General features: G+C 48.0%; 1 protein-coding gene across 1 annotated transcript in view; it reads right to left on the bottom strand.

Annotated features, from left to right (window-relative positions):
* Positions 1-22,107, bottom strand: part of CIMAP1D (CIMAP1 family member D) — a 29,774-nt gene extending 7,667 nt beyond the window's left edge. Inside the window, exons 1-2 of the mRNA XM_085637677.1 lie at positions 21,934-22,107; positions 14,939-15,049 (exon numbers count right to left, since the gene is read on the bottom strand). Coding sequence (XP_085493803.1) covers positions 14,939-15,049; positions 21,934-22,078 — 256 coding nt within the window. The 5' untranslated portion in view covers positions 22,079-22,107. The remainder of the gene's footprint in view (positions 1-14,938; positions 15,050-21,933) is intronic.
* Positions 22,108-22,979: the final 872 nt, after the last annotated feature.

The following is a 22,979-nucleotide window of genomic DNA, read 5'->3' as shown; positions in this document are numbered from 1 at the left end:
TAGTGTTCAGGAATGAATGGAGTTTATAGCTGGTGTGGGGTTTTAAGGGTTAAGGTATAGGTGGAGTGTATATGCAAAAAGGCATTTAGGTTTCAGGGGTGCAAGAGGTTAGGGGTGGTGAGGGATGTTAGGGGTCATGAATGGGTGGTTTTCAGGAGTGGTAAGGGTTTTTTATGGTTCTGGGTTGAGTGGAGTTCAGAGGTGGTATGGGATTTTAAGGAATCAGGGATGGGTGGGGTTTAGGCTTAGAAAGGTGTTTTAGGGTTTAGAAATGGGTGGAGTTTTGCCATAGTGAGGTGTTTAGGTGAAGAGAAGTGTAGAATTTAGGAAGAGGAAGGGCTTTTATTGGTTCAGAAATGAGTGGAATTTTGGGGCCAGAGATGGGTGGAGTTTAGGTGTGGGGAGGGGTTTTTAGGGTTCATGGATGGGTGAAGTTTAGCAGTCAGTGATGGGTGGAGTTTATCCGGGCGGAGGCATTTTCAGGGGCAGAGATGGATGGCGTTTATAGGTGGGGAGGGTTCAGAGAATTAAATGACTTCAAAGTAATTATTCGATAATGTAAAGGATGTAAGTCTGAAACAATATCCCCTGACATAAAAATGTTTCTGAAAATAAGACCTGCAACCATTTCATTTACACCTTAAAAAAGAAGTAAGCAGAAGCCACTTTTGATACAAAAGCCATTTTATGGATTGGTTTCTATGAACTGGTAAATGCCATTCATCCTGAAAATTTCCATTAAATTGTTTAGATAAAATGATTTCTCAGTAAAGGTATTTCATTAAAACGTTTTTGTATGAAATCACACACAACCGCATAGTTGTTGACATATTAACCAGCCGCCCAGGTAGGATGGTGGAATCATTAGGACTGGAGCCCAGTTTCAGTTGGCACCTGGTAGGTAAACAAAGATCGATGCCTCTGGCGTCATGCCCTTGGCTGGTGACAAGAGACTAGGGCAATGTGGGCGTGGCCTTAAACCTGATCCCTCTCAATGGAACAACAAATAACATGTTCCCTCAGCGATGGAGTGAAGGACCCTCGCGTGGGGGGGCGAAGCGCCCTCCGCCGCTGCACTAGCGTGTGGGGACAGAGGGAGGTCCACCCACAGGATGCCTTCAGCAGTCTCATGTCATATGTTAGTGCTTCATACAGATCAGGATTTTGCTATGCATGCTGGTACTTGAAGTTTTGTTTTTCCTATTATATAAATGCAGGCTTTCATTTGGCAGAATCAGGTGACTTAGTGGGAAATGACAGCCCACATGCAAAGTACAGTGAAAGGGGCCCATTGGATGCCCCCACTAGTGGTGTAACTACTCAATGACATGTGCCACCCCCACTAAAACAAACCCTCAGTTTTAGCCACAGATGGGAGGGGTCCACACCAAAACATTTCTTGTGCATTATTGGTAGTGATGGGTGTCTAAATAAGAAATGTCAACATATTTCTGACCAGTCACAACGTTAAAAAATTGGAATTTTAAAGAAACGTAACACATAATTTAAAGCAAGGGTTTAGCAGTTGCCCCCCTGCTACCCCACAGGTACATTTCGAAAAATGAGTGTCGAAAGCTCCAATTTAAATCCTGCCAGAGCCCTTGTTCTTCTTTTCTTTCCAATACTTACTGATATCTTTTCCCATTGTACGTTCTAGACAACAAGTACCAGAAGTCTAAGGCCAGGCCCAGATGAGCTAATCATGCCTAACATGGGACTCCTTACAAGCTCTGAAAGTGAGATTTAAAAACATGGTATTGGGCCTCTGAGCTCTCCCTGCCGACATTTAAAGAAAATGATTTCCAGCAACATTAACCAGAAGGGTAGGATTTAAAGGTATGCATGGCGTCCACATGCCAGAAACAGGTATGACCTGTGCCACATGCCAGTAACAGGTGTGCATGGTGTCTACATGCCAGTAACAGGTGTGCATGGTGTCTACATGCCAGTAACAGGTGTGCATGGTATCTACATGCCAGTAATAGGTGTGCATTGTGACCACATGCCAGTAACAGGTGTGCATGGTGTCTACATGCCAGTAACAGGTGTGCATGGTATCTACATGTCAGTAACAGGTGTGCATTGTGACCACATACCAGTAACAGGTATGGCCTGTGCTACATGCCTGGCAACAAGACTCCAGTTGCTTTTATCTGTCACTGGGGCAGGGAGAGTGTGAGATGGTGGAGCTGTGTTCTAGAGCCTGTATTCTAGACGGTTGTATGACGGAACAACACAGGGACATACTCTGCATGCCTTTACCACGCATTTTTTACCTCACATTTTTTTAGATCGCATATGCTTTTACAACGAAAGCCTTTACCACGCATTGTTTATATATATATATTTATATTTTAACAATGTATTTGTGGGGGAAGACCACTCACACCCTCAAACTTACCTTAAATGTGTGATAAAGGCATATGTTGTAAAAGCATATGAGTTCTAAAAACATGTGTGGTAAAGGTACAGTGAGGTAAAAACCTCATTGTAAAGGCTGTTTCCCGTTCTAGACTCATTATCAGCAACAGCATCATTCCTCTTTCCGTGGCGGTGGGGGTGGGAGGCCCGCGCAGCTGTTTCTTGGCCACAGTCTCCTCCTACATGGGGGTACCGCAGCCAGTTTTCTGCGGGAGCTGCTCCAGCTGGCAGCGGCTCATCCTTCCAGAAATCACTACAGGAAAAACCTGAGCCACAAAGGCTGTTCTCTGAAGCTCTTGTCGGCCACCCGACTGCATTGTGCGCATTACTTCTCGTTACTCTTCATGACTCCGAGTCCAAGTCTTCCTTGTCATAGTTCTTACTCTGTGGCGTTTATTTGTCACGATGAGAGCAGGGACTCGCCTTGCCTTCCAGACAGAAGAAACAACGGGGTATATTATCAACGGCCAGCGATAATTATCGCTGGCCGTGTTTAGCGATAATAATATTATCACAGGCTATCTCTGGAATTTATCGCCCTGGTAGTGCGTTATTAACAACGCGTTTTTCCAGGGCGATAAAAATTCCAGAGATAGCGAGGTTATCGCCCTTTTGCAGGGAACATCGCTGGTTTTCCAGCGATGTTCCCTGCAAAACGGCGTTAACCTTGCTGATACGACCCACAGGGTCGTATCAGCATAATCCACCCCCTATGTTAGGGATGGATAAGTCAGGATTTTAGCAGACGTTAGATTTTGGCGAAAATGGCCGTTTTCGCCAAAATCTAACGTCTGCTAAAATCATGTGGGCTGCCTTGTAAATATCGCAATGTAAACATCAGCGATATTTGCAAGGTAGTCCATCCGGGGTATGCCCAGTAACGCCCACTTTGCATCTCATTGGAGATGCAAAGGGAGGCGCTGGGAAAAAGGGTGCTAACATGCAATTATGCATGTCAGCACCCTCTTGTAAATAGGGTGCTGGTTTTATCTCCGCTTTTTTGGCTTTGTAAGCCAATAAAGCTGAGATAAAGCCCTTGTAAATATGCCCCTTCTTCCCTTAGGACTATGTAAAAGGATTTTCTCTTTTCTTTATAAACTCCACGCATTTGGCCACAAGTGTGCTCCATGCATCCCTCTCCCATCTCGGTCGATGCCAAGCTGAAGCACCGCTCTCGCAGGCATGGCCGGTATGTGCAGTATAAGATAAGCCATGCCGTCCGCGGGGGTCATGTAAGCTGCACAGCACGGAGGAGCCTTGGTGGCTAATGCAAGCATCCAAAGACCTGTTCCACCACATTGTGTGTGGCTGAACACCACTTGTGCCTCTCAAGAGTCCTTGAGGGATCTAAGGCCCTTGGAAGGAGCAGCCTAACTCCAGCCGAGGCAGGCAAGTCGCAGCCACCACCCGGGGGGGGGTTCAGCGGGAAGAAGCCCCGACGAGCAGTAGCCTAGAAGACATTCGCTCTCAGATGCCTCTCCTCTGAATACGCAGACATCTCGTGATGAGGAAACTTTCCATCCCTACTCAGGGAAGTCTCCCCATAGATAAAGATAGGAGAGTGAGGGAGCTCCTCAGACAATCACAGTCAGAAGCTCCTACTTGTGGCACTGGGGAGCAGGCCCTTGGGCTGTCCCAGAAATGGAATATCACCAAGTGAAAGAGGACAGGGCCACTTCAAGGTGAAGGGCAAAAACATGTAGGGAGTGAAGCTACACCTGATAGTTCCACTCGTTCCTACTTGCACAAGATCTGAGGAAGTCTATGCGGACACCCAATTTGGCAATTCTAAATTTGTAAAATAATAAGTGCCGTAGCTCAAAGTTTTGCCCAAAAGCTTGTGTCCGGCACTACGAATATCAGAAGTGCCAAATTCCAAGGCTGCATAGTGTTAATTCCACCTCCCGTCTCTTTCATCCACCACCAAATACTCCCTGCACCTCTATGTCTCTCCTGTATGCTCTTTTTAATTTCTGCTTTCTCCCTCAGTCACTGTTTTTCTGCTTTCCCTTTTCTCCTTCGTTTCCCCTTTAGTGTGTTTTTGTTCTCTTTCTCTGGGTGAAAATCTGAAGAGAAACAATAGGATCTGGTCTCCAAACATGAGTGCTGCTGGGCCCCACCTGCAAGCATCAGCTCAAATTAAGCACTGCAAAATGGACAGAATGTGAGGAACACAGTTACATCTAGGCTGGTTTCAATTGTGCATCCATGTTTTACTAACTGCAGGGTTTGTGAATGTACCTCTGTGTCTTAGGATTAGATCAATGGTGCAAGATTCCGTAGCACACAAAACATGTAGAGAAGGAGCAAGCTTCACTCACACATGGGATAAGCACCAGCAGCACAGCAAGCTTCACTCACACATGAAACAAGCAGAGCAGAGCTGAACTAACAGAGGGAATAGGTACTGTAGCAGCAGTGACACCTTCATTCACCCATTGAATGATACAGCAGTGGTGTGAGAGGCTGGCATGGTATATGATGTACCCCTATGTAAGTGGGCACCCTGCACCAGTCCAGACAACCCTTATGGTGTTTTAAGAGGTATTAGACAACCATAGAATGATGTCTACGTGGTAGCTGTGGAGAGCAGCCGTCAGGCTTAGTCCAGAAGGAGTGTAAAGCAGCTTGGTTTACCAGAATGCAATCTTATAGGTAATATTAAATGAAAAAGCACCACACAAAGTATTTATAAAAATATGAATTTATTATATAATACTCTCTAACATGTTTAGATATCTCCTGCCTGGAGATATGCATAATGCACACAATACTTTGCATAGAAATCACGTAAATAGCACAGAATACACAGTGAACCCCGGGAGGGGGTGGCAAACCATATATATAAGAAAGTGGTATTAGAACCACGACTCATGTCAAGACAACGTTGAGAGGACGTAGAAGTGCCGGGCCCCAAGTTACCACCCAAGGTGAGTGACTAGGAACCCCTGGGAGATCATTTGCAGTGTGGGAACACGACCACGTTCTATGTACAAATCAACGTGTAAGTCCTGGTTGGATTTTTAAAGAAAAATGACCCTTCCCAGTGAACCCTGAAGAAACCCAGTGGAAGACAGAAGGTTGGAGAGACACCCCACCTGTGGATACCCTAGTACCCACGTTACCTACACCAGGGAAGCTGGTTGTATAGGTGCGAAGTGGTGTCAGAAACCACCGTTTTTTCCATTGGAGGACTTCAGGAAAATGTCGCTGCTGGAGAAGGAGAAAGTGTCCGGTGGAATACGAAGGTGGATTCTAGTTGAGAGTTACCTACAAGCAGAGGGGGCAGAATCTATGTCACTCAGGAGTGACCTGGACGACGAATGCCCACCGATGTCGGGTGTTGCAGGAGAGGTGACGGTGACCTTGACTCTGCAGCTGTGAGGACCAGGCAGTGCTGAGGAAGACCAGGAGCCGTGCACAAGCTTTACCACATTGGATGTCGAGAGCTGAGGGTCAGTGTCCGTGGGAAGCACCAACAAGCCTTGGCAAATGCAAACAACATGGATGTCGAAGAAGGTGCAATGCTGGGACCAGCAAGGTCCAGGGAACTCACCACAAGCAGGGGAATCAGGGGAGCCCAACAGAAACAAAGATGACCCTCAACAGGACCCACAGGCCGTAGGCACTGGAGTCACAAGAGGACCTGGAGCACCTCACCAAAAGATGCAGGCCACGATGCAGTCGATGCAGTGTGGACAAAGATTCTGCTCACTGGAGATGCTCGAGGTTGGGGCTACAGGGAGCCCGAAGATCTTGATGGAAGGAAGCCAACAAGCTTTGACAACAGCAAGTCAATGCTGTGCATAGGGGTTTGGTTCCTGCAGCTCCCACAAAGGATACTGACCTCAAACTTGGTGGGAGGGCAGGGCAGGCCTCAAGAGCTGTGGAGAACCACCACCTGTGTTGTTGAACCTTTCGGAGTATGAAGGAGCTCAGGGTCAGCAGACCCCTCAGCTTGGTTGTGGTGCCTGTGGATGCAGGGAAGGGATTCCTTCACTTCAAGGAAGATTCCTTCAAGTGTCTTGGATGCCCACAGGCCTTGAAAGGTTCCTGTATGATGCACAGGCACAGACAATGCAGCAGACTGGAAGGGAGACAAAGTCAGGCCCAAACGAAGTCCAGGGAAGTCCAGAGTGCCCAGACGGTAGAGATTGGAGTGGTGTCTGAATTGAATCGTGCTCCACGACGAATCTAGGGACCCACCCACAGTTAAGCTCTTACGTACCCTAAGGAAAGGGTTGGGACGATTCAGGGCACCCTCTCAGGGGAGGGTCTGGACAGGGGGACGGTTACTCCCACGTCCTTTGACCAGTTTTGGGCCAGAGCAGGAGCCAACATCTCCCAGGACTGCTTTGAACTGGACAATGCATGGGGACATCAAATGTGCCCCTCATGCAGACTTAGTGGCGCTGGCAAGCGCACTCACCACACCCCAATACACTAAATCCTGTCTGGGAGGTGGTCACACCTCCCTGTAACAGGATACCTATTGTTCTGCCTTCCCCTGCTTGAGCTTGGCTCAGCAGCAGGAGGGCAGAATCGGGTATCTGGTCGGCAGCAACCATTTTGTGCTGTCCGGGTCTAAAAGACTGGTATCGGGAACATGGAGAGCCTAACGGAGGGCACTTCCAGTGCTTGGAATCATACCTTCCACACCGTTTATGGTGTGGGGGTATGATTCCAACATATTTGATACCAAACATGATAGTATTCGTTGTAGCCAGTTTTGAGATGGTCATCGCGTAATTACGTGATGCCCCTCTATATGGTATATGGCTACTTCACTTACAACTCGGGAGAATGGACTCCATAGGCTGTAGGGGTGCCCTGCTCATGCAGGGGGACACTCGCACTTAGAAGCAAGCACCCTGCCTTCAGGATTGTAAAGGTCTGCTATAGGAGTTACTTTTAAGTGCAGTGACCCTAGATATAGGAAACCTATATCTTTCGTAAGTGGTGCTAGCACCAGCATACACAGGCTGCAATGGCAGGCCTGTAGTTACAGTTTGAATGGTCTCCCATGGGTGGCATAATACGTGCTTCAGCCCATGGTGGACCTCTGGGGTACCTATGCCCTGGGTACATGGGTATCAAATGCTAAGGACTTATAAGGGTACCTCAGTATCTAATCTGGGATGTACCTAAGTCCTGAACATAACAATTTAGGGAGAAAGCAGAGAGACTGGGGTCATGATTAACAGGATCCCAGTCAGACTAGTCAAATACAGCTTAGCACCAGCCAAAAAGTGGGGGTAGCCATAGAAGCAGATCCTACTTTCCTACCAGTAGCAGCATTGCAAGCGTCACTCACAAATGGAATAAGAACCAGCGGTACAGCAAGCTTCACTCACATATGAAACAAGCAGAGCATAGCTGAACTAACGTATGGAACAGGCACTGCAGCAGCAGGGACACCTTCATTCTCTTGATGTGCCCCCTCATTAAGGTAAACCACTGCCCCGTTACTTTATGCAGAGGACGCAGTGCTCATGGCACGTACACCAAGGGCTCTGCGCCAGTTGATTAACGCATTTGTGGACTATGTGGCCTCCCTTGACTTACAGACAAATGTTGCCAAATCCCACAGTATGGCCTGTGGCCCTTAGAGCAGAACCCTCTCGAACATGATAGTTGGCACCCATAGCATAAGTATTATTAATACATTTACATATCAGGGTGTTATTTTCTCTAGCCATGGTTCATGCTCTGCAAACACTGCGCATCGCTCCTCTAACTTTTCAGCAGCAAACCGTTTGTTAAGCAGCCTTCCCCAACCATCGGGCGGCGCCATAGTTCCATTGTTACACGGATATAAAGCACAATGCTTGCCAATTACCATGTACGGGGCAGAGGTGTGGGGGGTCTCCAGTTACTCAGCTATCCAGACAGTAGAGAATAGGTTCTGTAGAAAGGTTTTATCTGTCCCTATTTCTGCATTACAATGTATTTGCCACAAGGATCTCGGACTCTGCTATATTTCTGATTTGATTATGTTAAGGCCTCTTTTACTGTGTCTATCTATCTGGCAAAATACTGAGGCAACTCTATCTAGAGATATATAAATGACTATCTCTGGATAGAGGTCTGTCAATTCCCTGGATCGCGTATGTGAAAGCCAAGCATTTGAAAGTTGGGTTCAATTCAATTTTTGGGGATCCTATACTCAGTACTAGCATGAGTAGGAAAACTGTAGCCAGTGAATTCTTGAAACAGGCTGAATCCTAAAGGATAAGTAGTCTGACAGGGTAACTAAATGTGATTAGTTATCTAAACACGTCAGAAACTGATAGCACCCCCGAAACAGGTCCCAGGATGTTTGTTTCTGGTCCAGGGAACTCCTGGCTTGGCAGATCAGGCTGGTCTGTTCACGTGAGGAAAAGGGTCAAGACTGATTTGCATATGGCTGTGTCTGAACTGGGGTGGCGAAGTGAGCTAGAGACCGATGATGGATTCAACCCAGATCTGCGACTGCGGGTGAGTGTCTGAAAAGTTTCAGCGCTCCGTCCATCATCTCCTTGCGTTTGCTTTGTTTGCCCTAACTTGACAGGGTATGCCCAGACGTGGGTCCCTTGCTCACTTTGCCACTGGATTCAAGCTAGCCTGGCTGATGAGGGGTGTTATCCCGAAACCTGTCCCAGGATGCTTGTTTCCAGTCCAGGGAGGACCTGGCTTGGCAGTTCGGGTTGGACTGTTCCCATGAGGGAAAAGGTCAAGACTGATTTGCATATAGCTGGGTCTGCACTGGGGTGGCAAATTGAGCTAAAGAACAATGATGGATTCAACCCAGATCTAATAGTGACTGGGGGTGTGTCTGAAAAGTTTCAGCGCTCCCTCCATCATCTCTGTGTGTTAGCACCCTGATTATATTCAAGGTGCATGTGGCTGTTGGGAGCTCTCCTTCCTTTTCCACTTTAGATCGGATATAATGACGTACTTGCTATGTTTTCCATCAGACTTTGTTCATAATCTTGAAGTCAAAGTATATCCCTGTGATGGCGTGTCCACCCAATCTATGCTTCATTTTCAGTTTTTTTGTAAATTTAATGCCATGTATACTAACCAATTTTTAAACCCTTTTTAAAAAAAGTATTCTTCTCATATTATCCAATGTAGACCTGTTTTTAGATTTTTATTTTTATTAACTAGTTTTGCACATTGGATCATTGTAGGAGGCAGGCTTAGTATATGGTGCACACTTATGAAAGTGTAGCACCCTGCACTAACCCAGACAACCCTTGTGGGGTGATTTTAGTGGTCTTAGACAACCTTAGAAAGCTCTCTAAGTGGTAGCTGTGGAGAGCAGCCTTCAGGCTTAGTCCACAAGGAGTGTAAAGCAGCTTGTTTTACCAGAATGCAATCTGATAGTATAGATTAAGTGAAAAAGAACCATACAGTGTAGTTATAAAAATATGTATTTATTATAAACACTCACTATAAACACAATACACACAAATACTTTGGAAATAGAACTTGTAAGTAGCACAAATACACAGTGGTCTCCAGGGGGAGACCAAACCATATACTAAAATGGTGGAATGCGAACCACAACCTAAGTCAAGAACAGACCCAGAAGACATAGAAGAGCTGGGGACCCAAGGAACCACACAAGGTGAGTATCTAGGAACCCTACTGAGGCCATGTGCAGAGTGGGAACACTACTGCATGATCAATGTAAGTCAATAGGTAAGTTGCAGTTGCAGTTTTAAAGAAAAAGGGCCCTTCCCAGCGGACCCTGAAGAAACTCCAGGGAAGATGGAAGGTTGGAGAGCCATCCCACCGGTGGATACCCCAGGAACCAGGATACCTACACGAGGGAAGCCGGGTGCATAGGTGCGAAGTGACATCAGTAACCGCCGTAGGCCACAATGGAGGACTTCAGTGAAGATGCCGCTGGCGAAGAAGGTGAAAGAGTCCGATGGAATCCAAAGGTGGAATCAAGTTCAGAGGTACCTGCAAGCAGAGGGGACAGAGTCTATGCCACCCAGGATTGATCAGGAGGCACAGAAGACGAATGCCCACCGATGTCGGGGATGCAGGAGAGTAGACAGTGCCCTTGAAGTTGCCGCTGTGCAGACCAAGCGACCCTGTAGAAGAACACATCGAATGTCAAGAGCCAGGGGGTCAGTGTCCGGCAGGGGCACCAACAAGCCTTGGCAATGGCAAATAACATAGTTGTCGAAGAAGGTGCAGTGTCGGGACCAGCAAGGCCCAAGTGACTCACGACAAGCAGGTAAGTCAGAGAAGGCCCGAGCAAGCAGGGGCGCCCACTGGAGCCAAAGAAGACCCTCAAGAGGACCCACGGGCCGAAGGCACTGGAGTCGCAAGAGGACCTCGAGCAGCTCACCAAAGAATGAAGGTCCACAGTGCAAAGGATGTGGTGCAGGCAAAGATCTTGGCTGCAGGAGATGTTTGAGGCTGGAGTTCCTTGGAGCCCGAAGATCTCTGGAGGAGAGATTCAACAAGCCCTAGCAACTACAAGTCGACACGTTGCACAGGGGTTCTGTTCCAGCTGTTCTGACGAGGGATACGGGCTTCAAACTTGCTGTTAAGACAGTGCAGGCCTCAAGGGAGTTGCAGAACCATCATCTGTGTTGCTGAACCTTTCAGAGTCAGTGGGAGCTCAGGAACAGCAGACCGGTCAGCTTTGTTGTGGTGCCTGCAGACGCAGGGTAGAGACGCCTTCACTCCAAGGGAGATCCTTTCTTGTGTCTTGGATGTCCACTGGCCTTGTGAAGAACCTGCATGGAGCACAGGCACAGATGTTGCAGAAAACGTGCAGGATGACGAGACTAGGAGCAGCAGAAGTCTTACCAGTTGCAGTCTCAGTTCCTAAAGCAAAGTCCATCAAGGTCCAGAGTGCCCAGATGGTTCAAGTAGAAGTGGTATTGGATCTGAATCTTGTTCCACAACAAATCTAGGTACCCACCCACAGGTAAGCCCTTAAGTACCCTAAGGAAAGCGTTTTGGATGATTCAGGGGTCCTTCCATGAGGAGGGGCTGGACAGTGGGGAGGATACTCCCATGTCCTTTGTCCAGCTTCATGCCAGAGCGGGAGCCAACCGGTTTCAACTGGAGTATGCAAGGAGGACACCAAATGTGCCCTTCAAAGCAGTCTAGTGGTGCTGGCAAGTGCCCCGACCCTGTCCCAATACACTAAGTCCTGTCTGGGAGGTGGTCACACCTCCCTGTGGCAGGAAACCTATTGCCCTGCATTCCCTTGCTCGAGCTTGGCTCAGCCGCAGGAGGGCAGAATTATGTCTCTGGTCAGCAGCAGCCATAGTTTGCTGTCTGGGTCTAGAAGACTGGTACCGGGAGCACTGAGGGCCTCCTGGGAGAGCTTTACAGTGAATGGAATCATACCTCCCACACCCAAACGCGACAGGGTTCTTTACAGCCAGTTTAGAGATAGCCATCACGTAATGACACATGGCCACTCTATGTATCTTAATAGCTGATGCACTTACAACCCGGGAGAATGAACTCCGAAGGTTGTAGGGGTGTCCTGCTCAGGCAGGGGCACCCTCACACTTATAACTTAGCACCCTGCCTTCAGGATTGAAAGGCCTGCCTTAGGGGTGGCTCATAGGTTTTATGTGCAGTGACCTCAGATATAAGCAAACGCATATCAGTCGTAAGTGGTGCTCGCATCCGCTTACACAGGCTGAAATGGCAGGCCTGTAGTTACAGTTTGAGTGGTCTCCCATGGGTGGCATAATACATCCCTCATCACATGGGAGACCCTGTTGTACCTATGCCTGGGAACCTTAGTACCATATACTAGGGACTTACTAGGGTACACCAGTAGCCAATCTGGGGGGTACCCAAGTACTCACCATGTCCAATTTAGGGAAGAAGCACAGAGACTGGGGTACTGCTTAGCAGGATCCCAGTCAGACTAGTCAGAAAAACATAATGACACCAGCAAAAAGTGGGGGTGACTATGAAAGCAGATCCTACTCTCCTACAGTCTTTTTTAAAACTGTCTGTCTGTGCACGGAGGTCCATGTTGTTTTAGCAATATACCGTGCTGCTTATTGTACTGATACACACACATGTCATGTTATGTTGCCTAAACTTTGTATGTACTGCAAGCTGCTTTTATGGATGCCTTGTGCCGCCGAATAAAGATTGAATTGTTTGAATGACTGACACCTTCATGCAGACATTGAATGATACAGCAGTAGCAGCAGTGCATGCTTCAGTCACACATATTACGGGTGCAGGATAGCCAGACACCACAGCACAAGCTTCATCCACCCATTACACTCTCACACACACACCAAACGTGTACAACAAAGGCTATTAGTGCACTATTCACTCAAAACAAGACACATACAAAGCAGGAGCACTGCAAGCTTCACTCACACAGAATAAATACAACATAGAGAACAGTATTGTACGCTTTGTTTATACACACAATGGATATAGTAAAGAAAATACCAGTGCAAGATTCACTCAGTCACAGCATGGGAACAGCCCAGAGAGCCGCTGTGCAAGCGTCACTCACACAGAATAAATACAACATAGAGAACAGTATTGCAAGCTTCATTTATTCACACAATGGATATAGTAAAGAAAACACCAGTGCAAGATTCACTCAGTCACAGAATGGGTACAGCCCGAGAGCATCTGTGCAAGCTTCACTTACACAGAATAAATACAACACAGAGAATAGTATTGCAAGCTGTGTTTATACACACAATGAATGCAATAAAGAAAACACCAGTGCAAGATTCACTCAGTCACAGAATTGGAACAACCAACAGCGGCTGTGCAAGCTTCACTCGCAGAACAAATACAACATAGAGATTAGTATTGCAAGCTTTGTTTATACGCACAATGGATATAGTAAAGAAAACACCAGTGCAAGATTCAATCAGTCACAGAATGGGAACAGCAGAGAGCAGCTGTGCAAGCTTCACTCACACAGAGTAGGCAAAGCACATACATCAGTGCAAGCTTCGCTCACATAGAGTAGGCACAGCACAGACATCAGTGCATGCTTCAATCACACTGAAAATGAGTACAGCACAGACAGAAAATGTAATCTAGAGACAGCAGACTCAGTGCAAGTTTATTCTGCACACTCTAGAAAACATACCAAAGATTTCAATAGTGCATGTGTTTGTCACACAATGAATAAAATCTACACATACAGCAGCAATGCAAGCTTCAGTCACACACAGAACAACAGCACAGCAGAGGCCACAGCACAAGCTTCCTTTTTAGATGCATGTAGATGCAGGAATTCTAGCAGCAGTGCAAGCTTCCTTCTCACAGTTGACAGGTACAGCATAATCTGTGACAGTTCTGTAAAATTAACTTACAGAACTGGTAGAACAGAGGCAGGAACAGAGCCGAAACAGAGCTATTTTTGTTTGCGGACTCTGATATTACAGTTGAAAGGAAGACATGTTATGGGATTTGTGTCAAATGATGGTGTTCACGAGTGAGCAGGTGGTTTAGTGAGAGAAGCTCTCTGCACTGCATGTTACTAGGTGAGTTCTTATGGGCACGCTTTTAGAATAACCCCTTGAAGTGTATCATGTGAGTCCATGTACTCCATGAAACCAGCTTTTCTTTCCACGGTTCTTGTACATCAGATGAATGCATTCTGAGAGCAGACATATTTGCTCGCCCCCACGAAATCTTTTGCACTACAGTGCATTGGTGCATAAAGGGGTCGCTTGTGACTAGTGCACGGGGGCCCCGGTGACAAAGACTCGCCTCGTAAGCCATCCTCCAGAGATGAGAGGTGTTCAGAAGAGGCCCAGTTACTGAAAACAGAGCTAAGCCAATATCTTAGCAGCTGGACAGGACAGTGAGGTCAGTGTCCAATCACAACGGAACATCTCAGGTGTCTTTTAATCCCATCGCAACCAGACAACTCACACATCTCTGTCTGGGGGCTAATGGAGGCTGTAAGGAGAACCTGTCCCTCCCACGGACACCAGATACCTCATCCCTCCATGAGATGTTTGTTGGGTCACTTGTTTCCATAGAGGTGTCATTGAGGCCACCTGGTCCTCAGTGCTGCCCTGGAGCCACTCTTGCTCTGCTGAGACCCAACCGCCACGGTTGTCTTTTTGTGTAGTTGAATCTCTGTGTATGTCCATGTTCTGAATAACACAGAGCGTTGCCCACATTGTAGCACATGCCAGTAGGGCCCTCAGAAGCTATGCCAGGTGATAGACATTGCACCTTAACATTGAGTCCACAAGTTTGTACTTCCAAATCCCCGAAGCTTAACTCCAGATGTATATCCCCTGAGGATATCGACGTAGCCTAGACTTACCTGTATGCACTTACCTTCTCGGTATTTTGGCCACAATGCTTTTATAGCACGACGCTTCTGCAGACGATATTTCAATATACAACCAAGGCCTTACCATTCATGTGTCCCTTTTTACATGGGTGGGGCTTTACACTTGTACTTCGCTTAAAAAATGTTGGTGAGTCATATTCGTTCACATAAAAATGTGGCTTTCTTACGTCAACCTCTGGTCGCACTTACTGACATCACTGAGACGGCCATGGAAGGAGTATGCGGGGCTAGTGTAGCGCGTGTAGTCATGGTTGATAAAGCCCACTGTAGGGGGCAGCTTGTATCGGCCTGGCCCAGGACCTGCATAAAATAAACACACAGTCAGAAAAAAACAAGGAATTGAATACAGAAAGTGGCCATGAGGCTCTAGAAAGATATGCAATATCCACATTTTGTCATTTTCCAAACAAACATTAGGAGATACAAGCAAAGTTGTCCTGAGCTTCTGGTATTACATCACTTTATGTTATGAACTAATGTATGTGGGAGGATCACTCAAAAATATGTTTAGTGTCTCAATCACTACATCCAACATGGTTTCAGTAGTTGGAGGTATATCAATAACTTATACATATTAGCTATGTCCAGTATGTTAACTCCTCCAGGAAGACCAATTCATTTATAGTCCTTTTTACTCGCCATTCTTCTTCACGGCATATTTTACACACATTGTCAGCCCAGCCAACGCGTTTCGTCCTTTACACAGGACTTCACCAGGGCTGCAAAAAGGCATATAACATAAATATTTGTACAAAGAAAACCATTGAATAAACCTCTATATATAATCACCCATCCCATGTTTCATGAAAGTCAGTAGTAGATATTCTTAAATATCTACCGTCCTGTGAATTCAGAGGTGATGTATGCAGAGGCACAGTGTCTAGATATGATGTACGTGAGTGACAGGGGGCTGTGCGGGTAACAGGGACGGGTGCAGCAATCTATAGACTGACATTACCAGGACATTAGGTGTGAGAGAGAGGGGAATGTGCGGGTAACAGGGACAGGTGCATCAATCTATGGACTGACATTACCAGGACATCAGGTGTGAGAGGGGGCTGTGCAGGTCAAAGAGACAGGTGCGACTGACATTACCAGAGACATCAGGTGTGAGATGGGCTGTGCAAGTAACATGGGCAGGTTCATCAATCTATAGACTGACATTACCAGGACATCAGGTGTGAGAGGGTGCTGAGCAGGTAACAGGGGCAGGTGCATCAATCTATAGACTGACATTACCAGGATATCAGGTGTGAGAGGGTGCTGTGCAGGTAACAGGGACTGGTGCATCATTCAATAGATTGACATTACCAGGACATCAGGTGTGAGAGGGGGCTGTGCAGGTCAAAGAGACAGGTGCGACTGACATTACCAGAGACATCAGGTGTGAGATGGGCTGTGAAGGTAACAGGGACAGGTGCAGCAATCAATAGACTGACATTACCAGGACATTAGGTGTTAGAGAGAGGGGAATGTGCAGGTAACAGGGGCAGGTGCATCAATCTATAGACTGACATTACCAGGACATCAGGTGTGAGAGGGGCTGTGCAGGTAACAGGGACAGGTGCATCAATCTAAAGACTAACATTACCAGAGACATCAGGTGTGAGAGGGGGCTGTGCAGGTAACAGGGACAGGTGCGTCAATCTATAGACTGATGTTACCAGGGACATCAGGTGTGAGAGGGGCTGTGCAGGTAACAGGGACAGGTACATCAATCTATAGACTGACATTACCAGGACATCTAGTGTGAGAGGGGGCTGTGCAGGTCAAAGAGACAGGTGCGACTGACATTACCAGAGACATCAGGTGTGAGAGGGGCTGTGCAGGTAACATCGGCAGGTGCATCAATCTATAGACTGACATTACCAGGACATCAGGTGTGAGAGGGGGCTGTGCAGGTCAAAGAGACAGGTGAGACTGACATTACCAGAGACATCAGGTGTGAGATGGGCTGTGCAGGTAACAGGGACAGGTGCAGCAATCAATAGACTGACATTACCAGGACATTAGGTGTTTGAGAGAGGGGAATGTGCGGTTAACAGAGACAGGTGCATCAATCGATAGACTGACATCAACAAGCATGTTAGGTGTGAGAGGGGGCTGTGCAGGTAACAGGGGCAGGTGCATCAATGTATAGACTGCGACTCATAGGATGGGTCAAAGGGACATGTGCGTCAATCTGGAGAACGATGATCATATTTTGAAACCCAAAAACCTGAACCTTCTAAAGGCATGGAAGTAGGACTGCAATTCTGCATCGACCAAGGGGGACGAAATGACTTAATTGGCTTCAGTCTCCAACTTAGAAAATACACTGAGGCTCCAGGTAACTGCACCTTTTACCCTCAGTCGCATGTCTGGTAATTCGTGTACTTACTGCTAGTGGCTGCTAACTGATTCTTCACTGAAATACTTGAAGTCTTACCTGCTGCTTTGGTTAGTCGCGTGTCTATGACAACTAGTGGTGGTTACCAGGGAGTGCTGAGGTACAGTCTAATCAAGGGTCTGGTCTGCTCTCAAAGCCAGGGCATGAGCCAAGCCACCACAGTGCTTGGCATGTCATGTGTGCCACAAACACCGTGTGAAGATATGTTGAAGCCTCTTCAAAACTCAAAAAAGTATATCTCTTCAACATACGAAAGGTTTCTCCTTGGTACATCGGATTATATCCTGGCATTGACTAGCATTTATTACACGTTACACATTGTAAACATGCATTTAGTAACATTCACTAACAACAATGCTGTCAGTGAAGAGGCAAGGCGGGCGCGAAATGCACCCTCTATGTGAACTAGATTATTTTACTACATGTAGCAACGTATCGTCTATTAAATCAAACACAAGAAAGATATTTGCCCAGGATCACACATTTTGGTCAAATGGTAAAGGCAGGACTGATCCCAAGATTTCTGATTTCATGCTGTGCAATTCAGCCACCAGATGAGTGTCTTTTTCTCTTCTTTCTTTTACATCAAAGGTTAATGCTTTGTCTTTAGTTCTTGGCATGAGGTTAGAGCATTAAAGTTAGGCTCATCGTCAGCTCGAGGGTCCACGTGTACTTCTAGCTGAGCCAGGCATCTGACGCTAGCCTGGCTCGAGCTTTCAGTGGCTCACCCACCTGTAATGAAAACCCACGCGTGTGCTAAATTTATGGAAAATTACTGGGACAGATGGTGAAACAAGCATTTACAATGCAATGGTCTCGGCAAGTTAGAGCTATTGGCATTGCTCATGACATTATTTTTGTTTATGTTTTGGATTTTCAAACATTTAAAGAAACGGCATTGTTATTTACAATGTCAATAGCTTAATCACTCTCAAATGCGAGGCCTATTGCATTTGCACCCACACACAGAGCCACCTACACACACACTGATTAAGCTATTGACATTGTAAATAACAATGCCGTTTCTCGACATGTTTTAAAAACAAAAAACCCCAAAAATAATGTCATGAGCAATGCCAATAGCTCTAACTTTAACAATGCCGAGACCGTTGCATTGTAAATGCTTGTTTGACACATCTTAGTTGTTTCGGATCGCGACCATCAGTCACCTTTAGCAGCAGTGACCAAGCCCACCCAGGATTTTGAGCAAATGCCCACATACTACATTTGAAAGGAAAACCGTAAGGGACAAACTCCAGCAAATCGAGGCCCCTCGCCAGTCACGGGGGCACGTGGCAGCTGTGACAACCTCACGCTGGAGCTATCTGTGCTTATCGGCTATGGCTTTCAAACATGTCGCACAACTGCCACAAAAATCATCATTTTGTTGTAGAAATATTTTAAAACCAATAATCAGTTGCTGCCATATCCTCGGGGAGATGCAACTACCTCCTCCTACCCCACCAGGTAGCTGAAAGGTGAGATGTGGACCTGTGGACGTGTCTCTGGTGCCCTGCACATTTGTTTTCCAGAGCAAAAATCATGCGTACAAACAGTGTGTAGCTAGAACTTGCGTAGTGCAAATTACCCTCCATCCCCATCAAAAGTTGGTGAAGGGCAATCAAAATGTTACTTAGGTTGGCCTCCTCGAAATTATTCGAAGACCTTGATTCATACTGGGGCATTTTGAGGGCTGAGGACCAGCGCACAGATAAGGGTCCTGTACTTTGCTACTAATACCCCCCTACCGCCTCCACCCCTTTCCATCTCTTACAAAACACACACACAAACACTCACCGGAGTCACTGCGGCCACCCTTGGCTTGACAATGACTTGACCTGAGTGGATTAGTAAAGGCAGCGTTTTAAAACAAATGACATGTATGCGAGAATTAGGCTATGGAGAGATGAGAGGCCCTTTTGCCATGTGTTAGTGAGGGAATCTGAGGAGGCGGTAACGGGGGGGAGGAGGGGGGGGGGCGTAAAAAAAGATTGTCGCATCGGGCGCCAGCAGCGCTAAAGCCGGCCCTGTCAATGCTGAAGGAAACAAAGCCACAACACAACTACCAAGCACTGGCAAAGCCAATATGCCTGGCTTTCACTTCCTATCGCCCGAAACATAATTGCTGCAAACCAGTGTTTGCATGCGAGTCACATTTAACAGGGATATAAAGTGAGCAGCACTTGCTCTTTTATATTTCTCCTGCGTGTGAAGTGTCGTACTCCCCTCCTTCCCCGTGCTTTGGTCTCGCCTGTGGGTGGAGTGGGTCGGCCCAAGGCTCAGAGGGTATATGTCTTGAAGCGAGTGGGTGAGATGGGGCCGTTCGCGGAGGGCGGCGCGGGTCTGGATTGCTACAGTGAGAGTAAGGGGCATGGGGCAGAGGGTTCAAGTAAAGGGATGCTGCCAGGGGGGCTTTCGGTAGATATACAGGGCATTTGGGGTGGGTAGCTGAACTCTAGCTGGGTAAGGGCCCTGTCGATAGATGGGGACTCTCGTGGAGGGTAGCTGTGCCCGGTCGCTGGTGGTGGTTAGGGGCAGACCAGGTGAGCACCCCGGTGTGATCTTGCTTGGGTAGGCTAGGCGCGCGCTTAGATGTAGATTAGGCACGGCCCCGGCGAGGGCTAGTGGCCCTCTTGGCGGCGACGCCCTCTCGGCGGGCCTCTCTAGGGCTCCATACTCACCACCTCCAAGAGTTTGAGGGCGAAGCGTAGAGGCTGCAGGTGCTTCCACCACACAAAGGTGGGTCCGTCATCTTTCTTCTCGACGGTATCCTCGTAGACACGAGCATTCCCTTCCGCCATGGCCTCCCGGTAATACGAACAGATCAACGAAAAACAACCCTAAACAAATCCGAAGGACCGCCACAAGGCACCCCCTCAGCGCCTCGACGCCACCTCCAGCCCCCCGCAGCGCTGTGCTCGAGGTCAAAGCGCACGGAAACAGGAGCGGGTCAAGAGAGCGAAACTCCGAACCGAAAGTGAAAGCAGCAGCTCCCCGAGGTGCCCTGCCCAGGAAGGAGGAGCTGTCGCCGCCTAAGCTGCAGGGCGAGGGTAGAGTAAACACCCGAGCGCCACAAGATGCAGCTCCCCAGTGCGACGCCTCCCTCGGTCATAACAAACAACAATACGATCAAAACTAAGTCACTTTCAACCACAAATGCGCATTCGTCTTCATTCCTGTAGAGGCTCCGCACTCTATTGTTGCCAGGAAATAATTCAATTTATTTATTAATATTTTATTTTCAGCGCATTTTTTAAATTGGCACCTCCACCCCCTTTTTGCGTTGTGTGACGCAAATCTCAAATATGCAAATATAGTGGTTTTGAAAGGACAAATCGTACCAGTAATACCAACCTTACAACAAGTGAGAGGCCACCCGCACCACCGGGGAATCGGAGACTGTGACAGACAGAATGTGGAAAGGGCTGGGGGGCGCAACAACGGCCGGATGCGGTGGAATAGCAACGAGACCTCTCTCCACCACCGCTCCCACCCCCTGCACGATCTCAGCTTCCCCTCCACCAGCCATTTAATAAAAATAGAACAAAACTAGCCTTTAAACATCTACGACGAGGGCACCGGAAGACACAACCGCCTTTCTCCGAGGCAGAGCAAAAATGCCTCGGAGAAAGGGAGCGTCCTTTTCGGATTTGGGGGCGTGTTTTGCTGTTGTCTCCTCCCTGAGACTTCTCGCAAAAAACACGCCCCCGATCCGAAAAGGACGGGGCATAATCGGAGTGACTGACCTCTTCTCCAGTGGCTGGCCAGCATTTACTAGGCCAGCCAATGGAGAACAGGGTAGAAGAGGGGCGGGTGCAAGCCCCTCTTCTCAAAGTCATTATATCTCGCGAGCGAGACTGCGCAAGCGCAGCCTTCGCTAGCCGAGACCTAAAAAGGGACGGTCCCTGCAAATCTAGGACACTTGGTCATCTTAATCTAGAGCTCAGGAGTGGCCAACGGTGATCCCAAAGAAAAGGACCATGCCAGATTTTCAGGATAACCTCACAGGATACATTTACTTTCACTTAATCTAAATGAAAGTTACTTCAAAAGCCAGTGGTGATCCAAAAAATGAGGCATGCACCAGACCCTCCTGGATCTGTGTTCAGGGGCAGTAGCACTGGGGCCAGAGGTCTGAGGGTCCCACTGAACCCTGATTTGTGCTGTAGGGCCTAGGGGCCCAGGTCCTTCCTTGCACTAGAGCCCATGGCCCACTGGCTGTGCCACGGTCTATGTTGGACCCTTCCATTGACAGACACATCAGGTGCTGCGGGTGTACAGGGGAGCTGTGCAGGTAACACGGGCACGAGTGGAGAATTGAGGTTGAAAATGTGCATTTTCAGGAGCTCGGTAAATATCCAGTGTCCCTTGAGTGAAAGAAAGAGCTTGGGTTTAAAGAGCTGTCACTCACTCGCGGGGCCCAGCGATGCACTGTCATGTGAACGATAGGTTCAATGTCAATATCTTGCATTACATACAGCGGTGAACACCACACTCCTGTCAAGACACACGCTTCAGCAAGAACATGCTAAATGGATAAAGTGGACAGTATTTCAGTCCTTTGTAAATAGCAGAACTGTTATTTTTCCAGGAATGCTGGCAGTGTCTGGCAGATGTTTGGTTTTTCATTGTGACCAGGAGCTGGGTGTGAAAGTAAACTGTAGAAAAACATGTTCAGTGGTCTACTACATGGAAAAGTGTAGATAAATGGAACACGTATGGGTGATGTAAATGACCCAAAGTGCCACCACCCTTTGTTGTGCCACTCAAATCTTTCACTATGAACTGTACATACCTGTCACGCGGGCTTCAATCATTGGAGTTTTCTTCTCACCAACTTCGCTCATGGTGGAGGACTGCATGCCCGCCTCTGGACGGTGGACGGTAGCGGAGGACTGCATGCCCGCCTCAGGACGGTGGATGGTAGCGGAGGAGTGCATGCCTGCCTCAGGACGGTGGATGGTAGCAGCTGAAGTCAGATGTTCTTCACAGAACCCCTTGAGATGCAGCTGACGTGGGAAGTCCTAACTCCTACGAGCAGTGGGAGCCGGTGTGAACAGGCCCTCGCCTCTTCTCCTGGACCTCTGATGCAGGAAGCACCTCACCTCGGGCTGCTTCTACCATCAGAAGGTCGGCCCTTGGCTGACTGTCAACGATGTGAGAGGCGCTCACCTCTGCTGTTGGGCGGTCTGTGATGTGGAAAGATCCTGACCTAAAGCCTCGAGCCTCTGAGGTCAAGAAGGGCCTCACCTCCACAGTCTGGAGACCTTCATCTCCAGTCAGTGGGTGTCAAGGAGGGGAGGAGGCCACCTCACCCTCAGTCCTGCGTGGACATGGAAAGGCGGTCACCTCTGCTCTCAAGGTGCTGCTGAAGGTGGGAGGCCCTCAGCACCAGTCTTGGTCTGCTGACAATATCAGAAGAACCTCAGCTCCCTCCTCAGACGACCCTCAGTGCAGATACCAACTTGCTGATGTGTCGCTGGACGGCTCACTTGGGCTGGTGGACCTCAAACGAGCAGGACAGATCTTGCATTAGCCCCGCAGTGACAATAGACCTCTCCCCGCTGACACCCGAAGCCCTGAATGAAAGACCAGAAGAAATGTCCCCAGCGATGTCGGTGAAAGAGGATACAGGGATCCGGGTAACCTAGTACGATGACCTACGAAGTCACCGCTGTCCAACAAAGCATCCCTGGCACACATAGCAACCGCGAGGGACACACTGGCGCGTAGCCCTGCTCACGTGCCCGGGCGCCCTAGTGTCCCCATGGGAGGGACAGTGGGGGCAGGAGGAGGTTGGTGGCTCCACAGAGGGGTAAGTCATTGCATGCCTGCACTGGC

The sequence above is a fragment of the Triturus cristatus genome, chromosome 12 (assembly GCF_964204655.1).
Source record: "Triturus cristatus chromosome 12, aTriCri1.1, whole genome shotgun sequence".
In the NCBI taxonomy this organism is placed as follows: Eukaryota; Metazoa; Chordata; class Amphibia; order Caudata; family Salamandridae; genus Triturus; species Triturus cristatus.
Note: the sequence above shows the minus strand (reverse complement) of the source record. Positions and strands in the feature narration are given on the sequence as shown.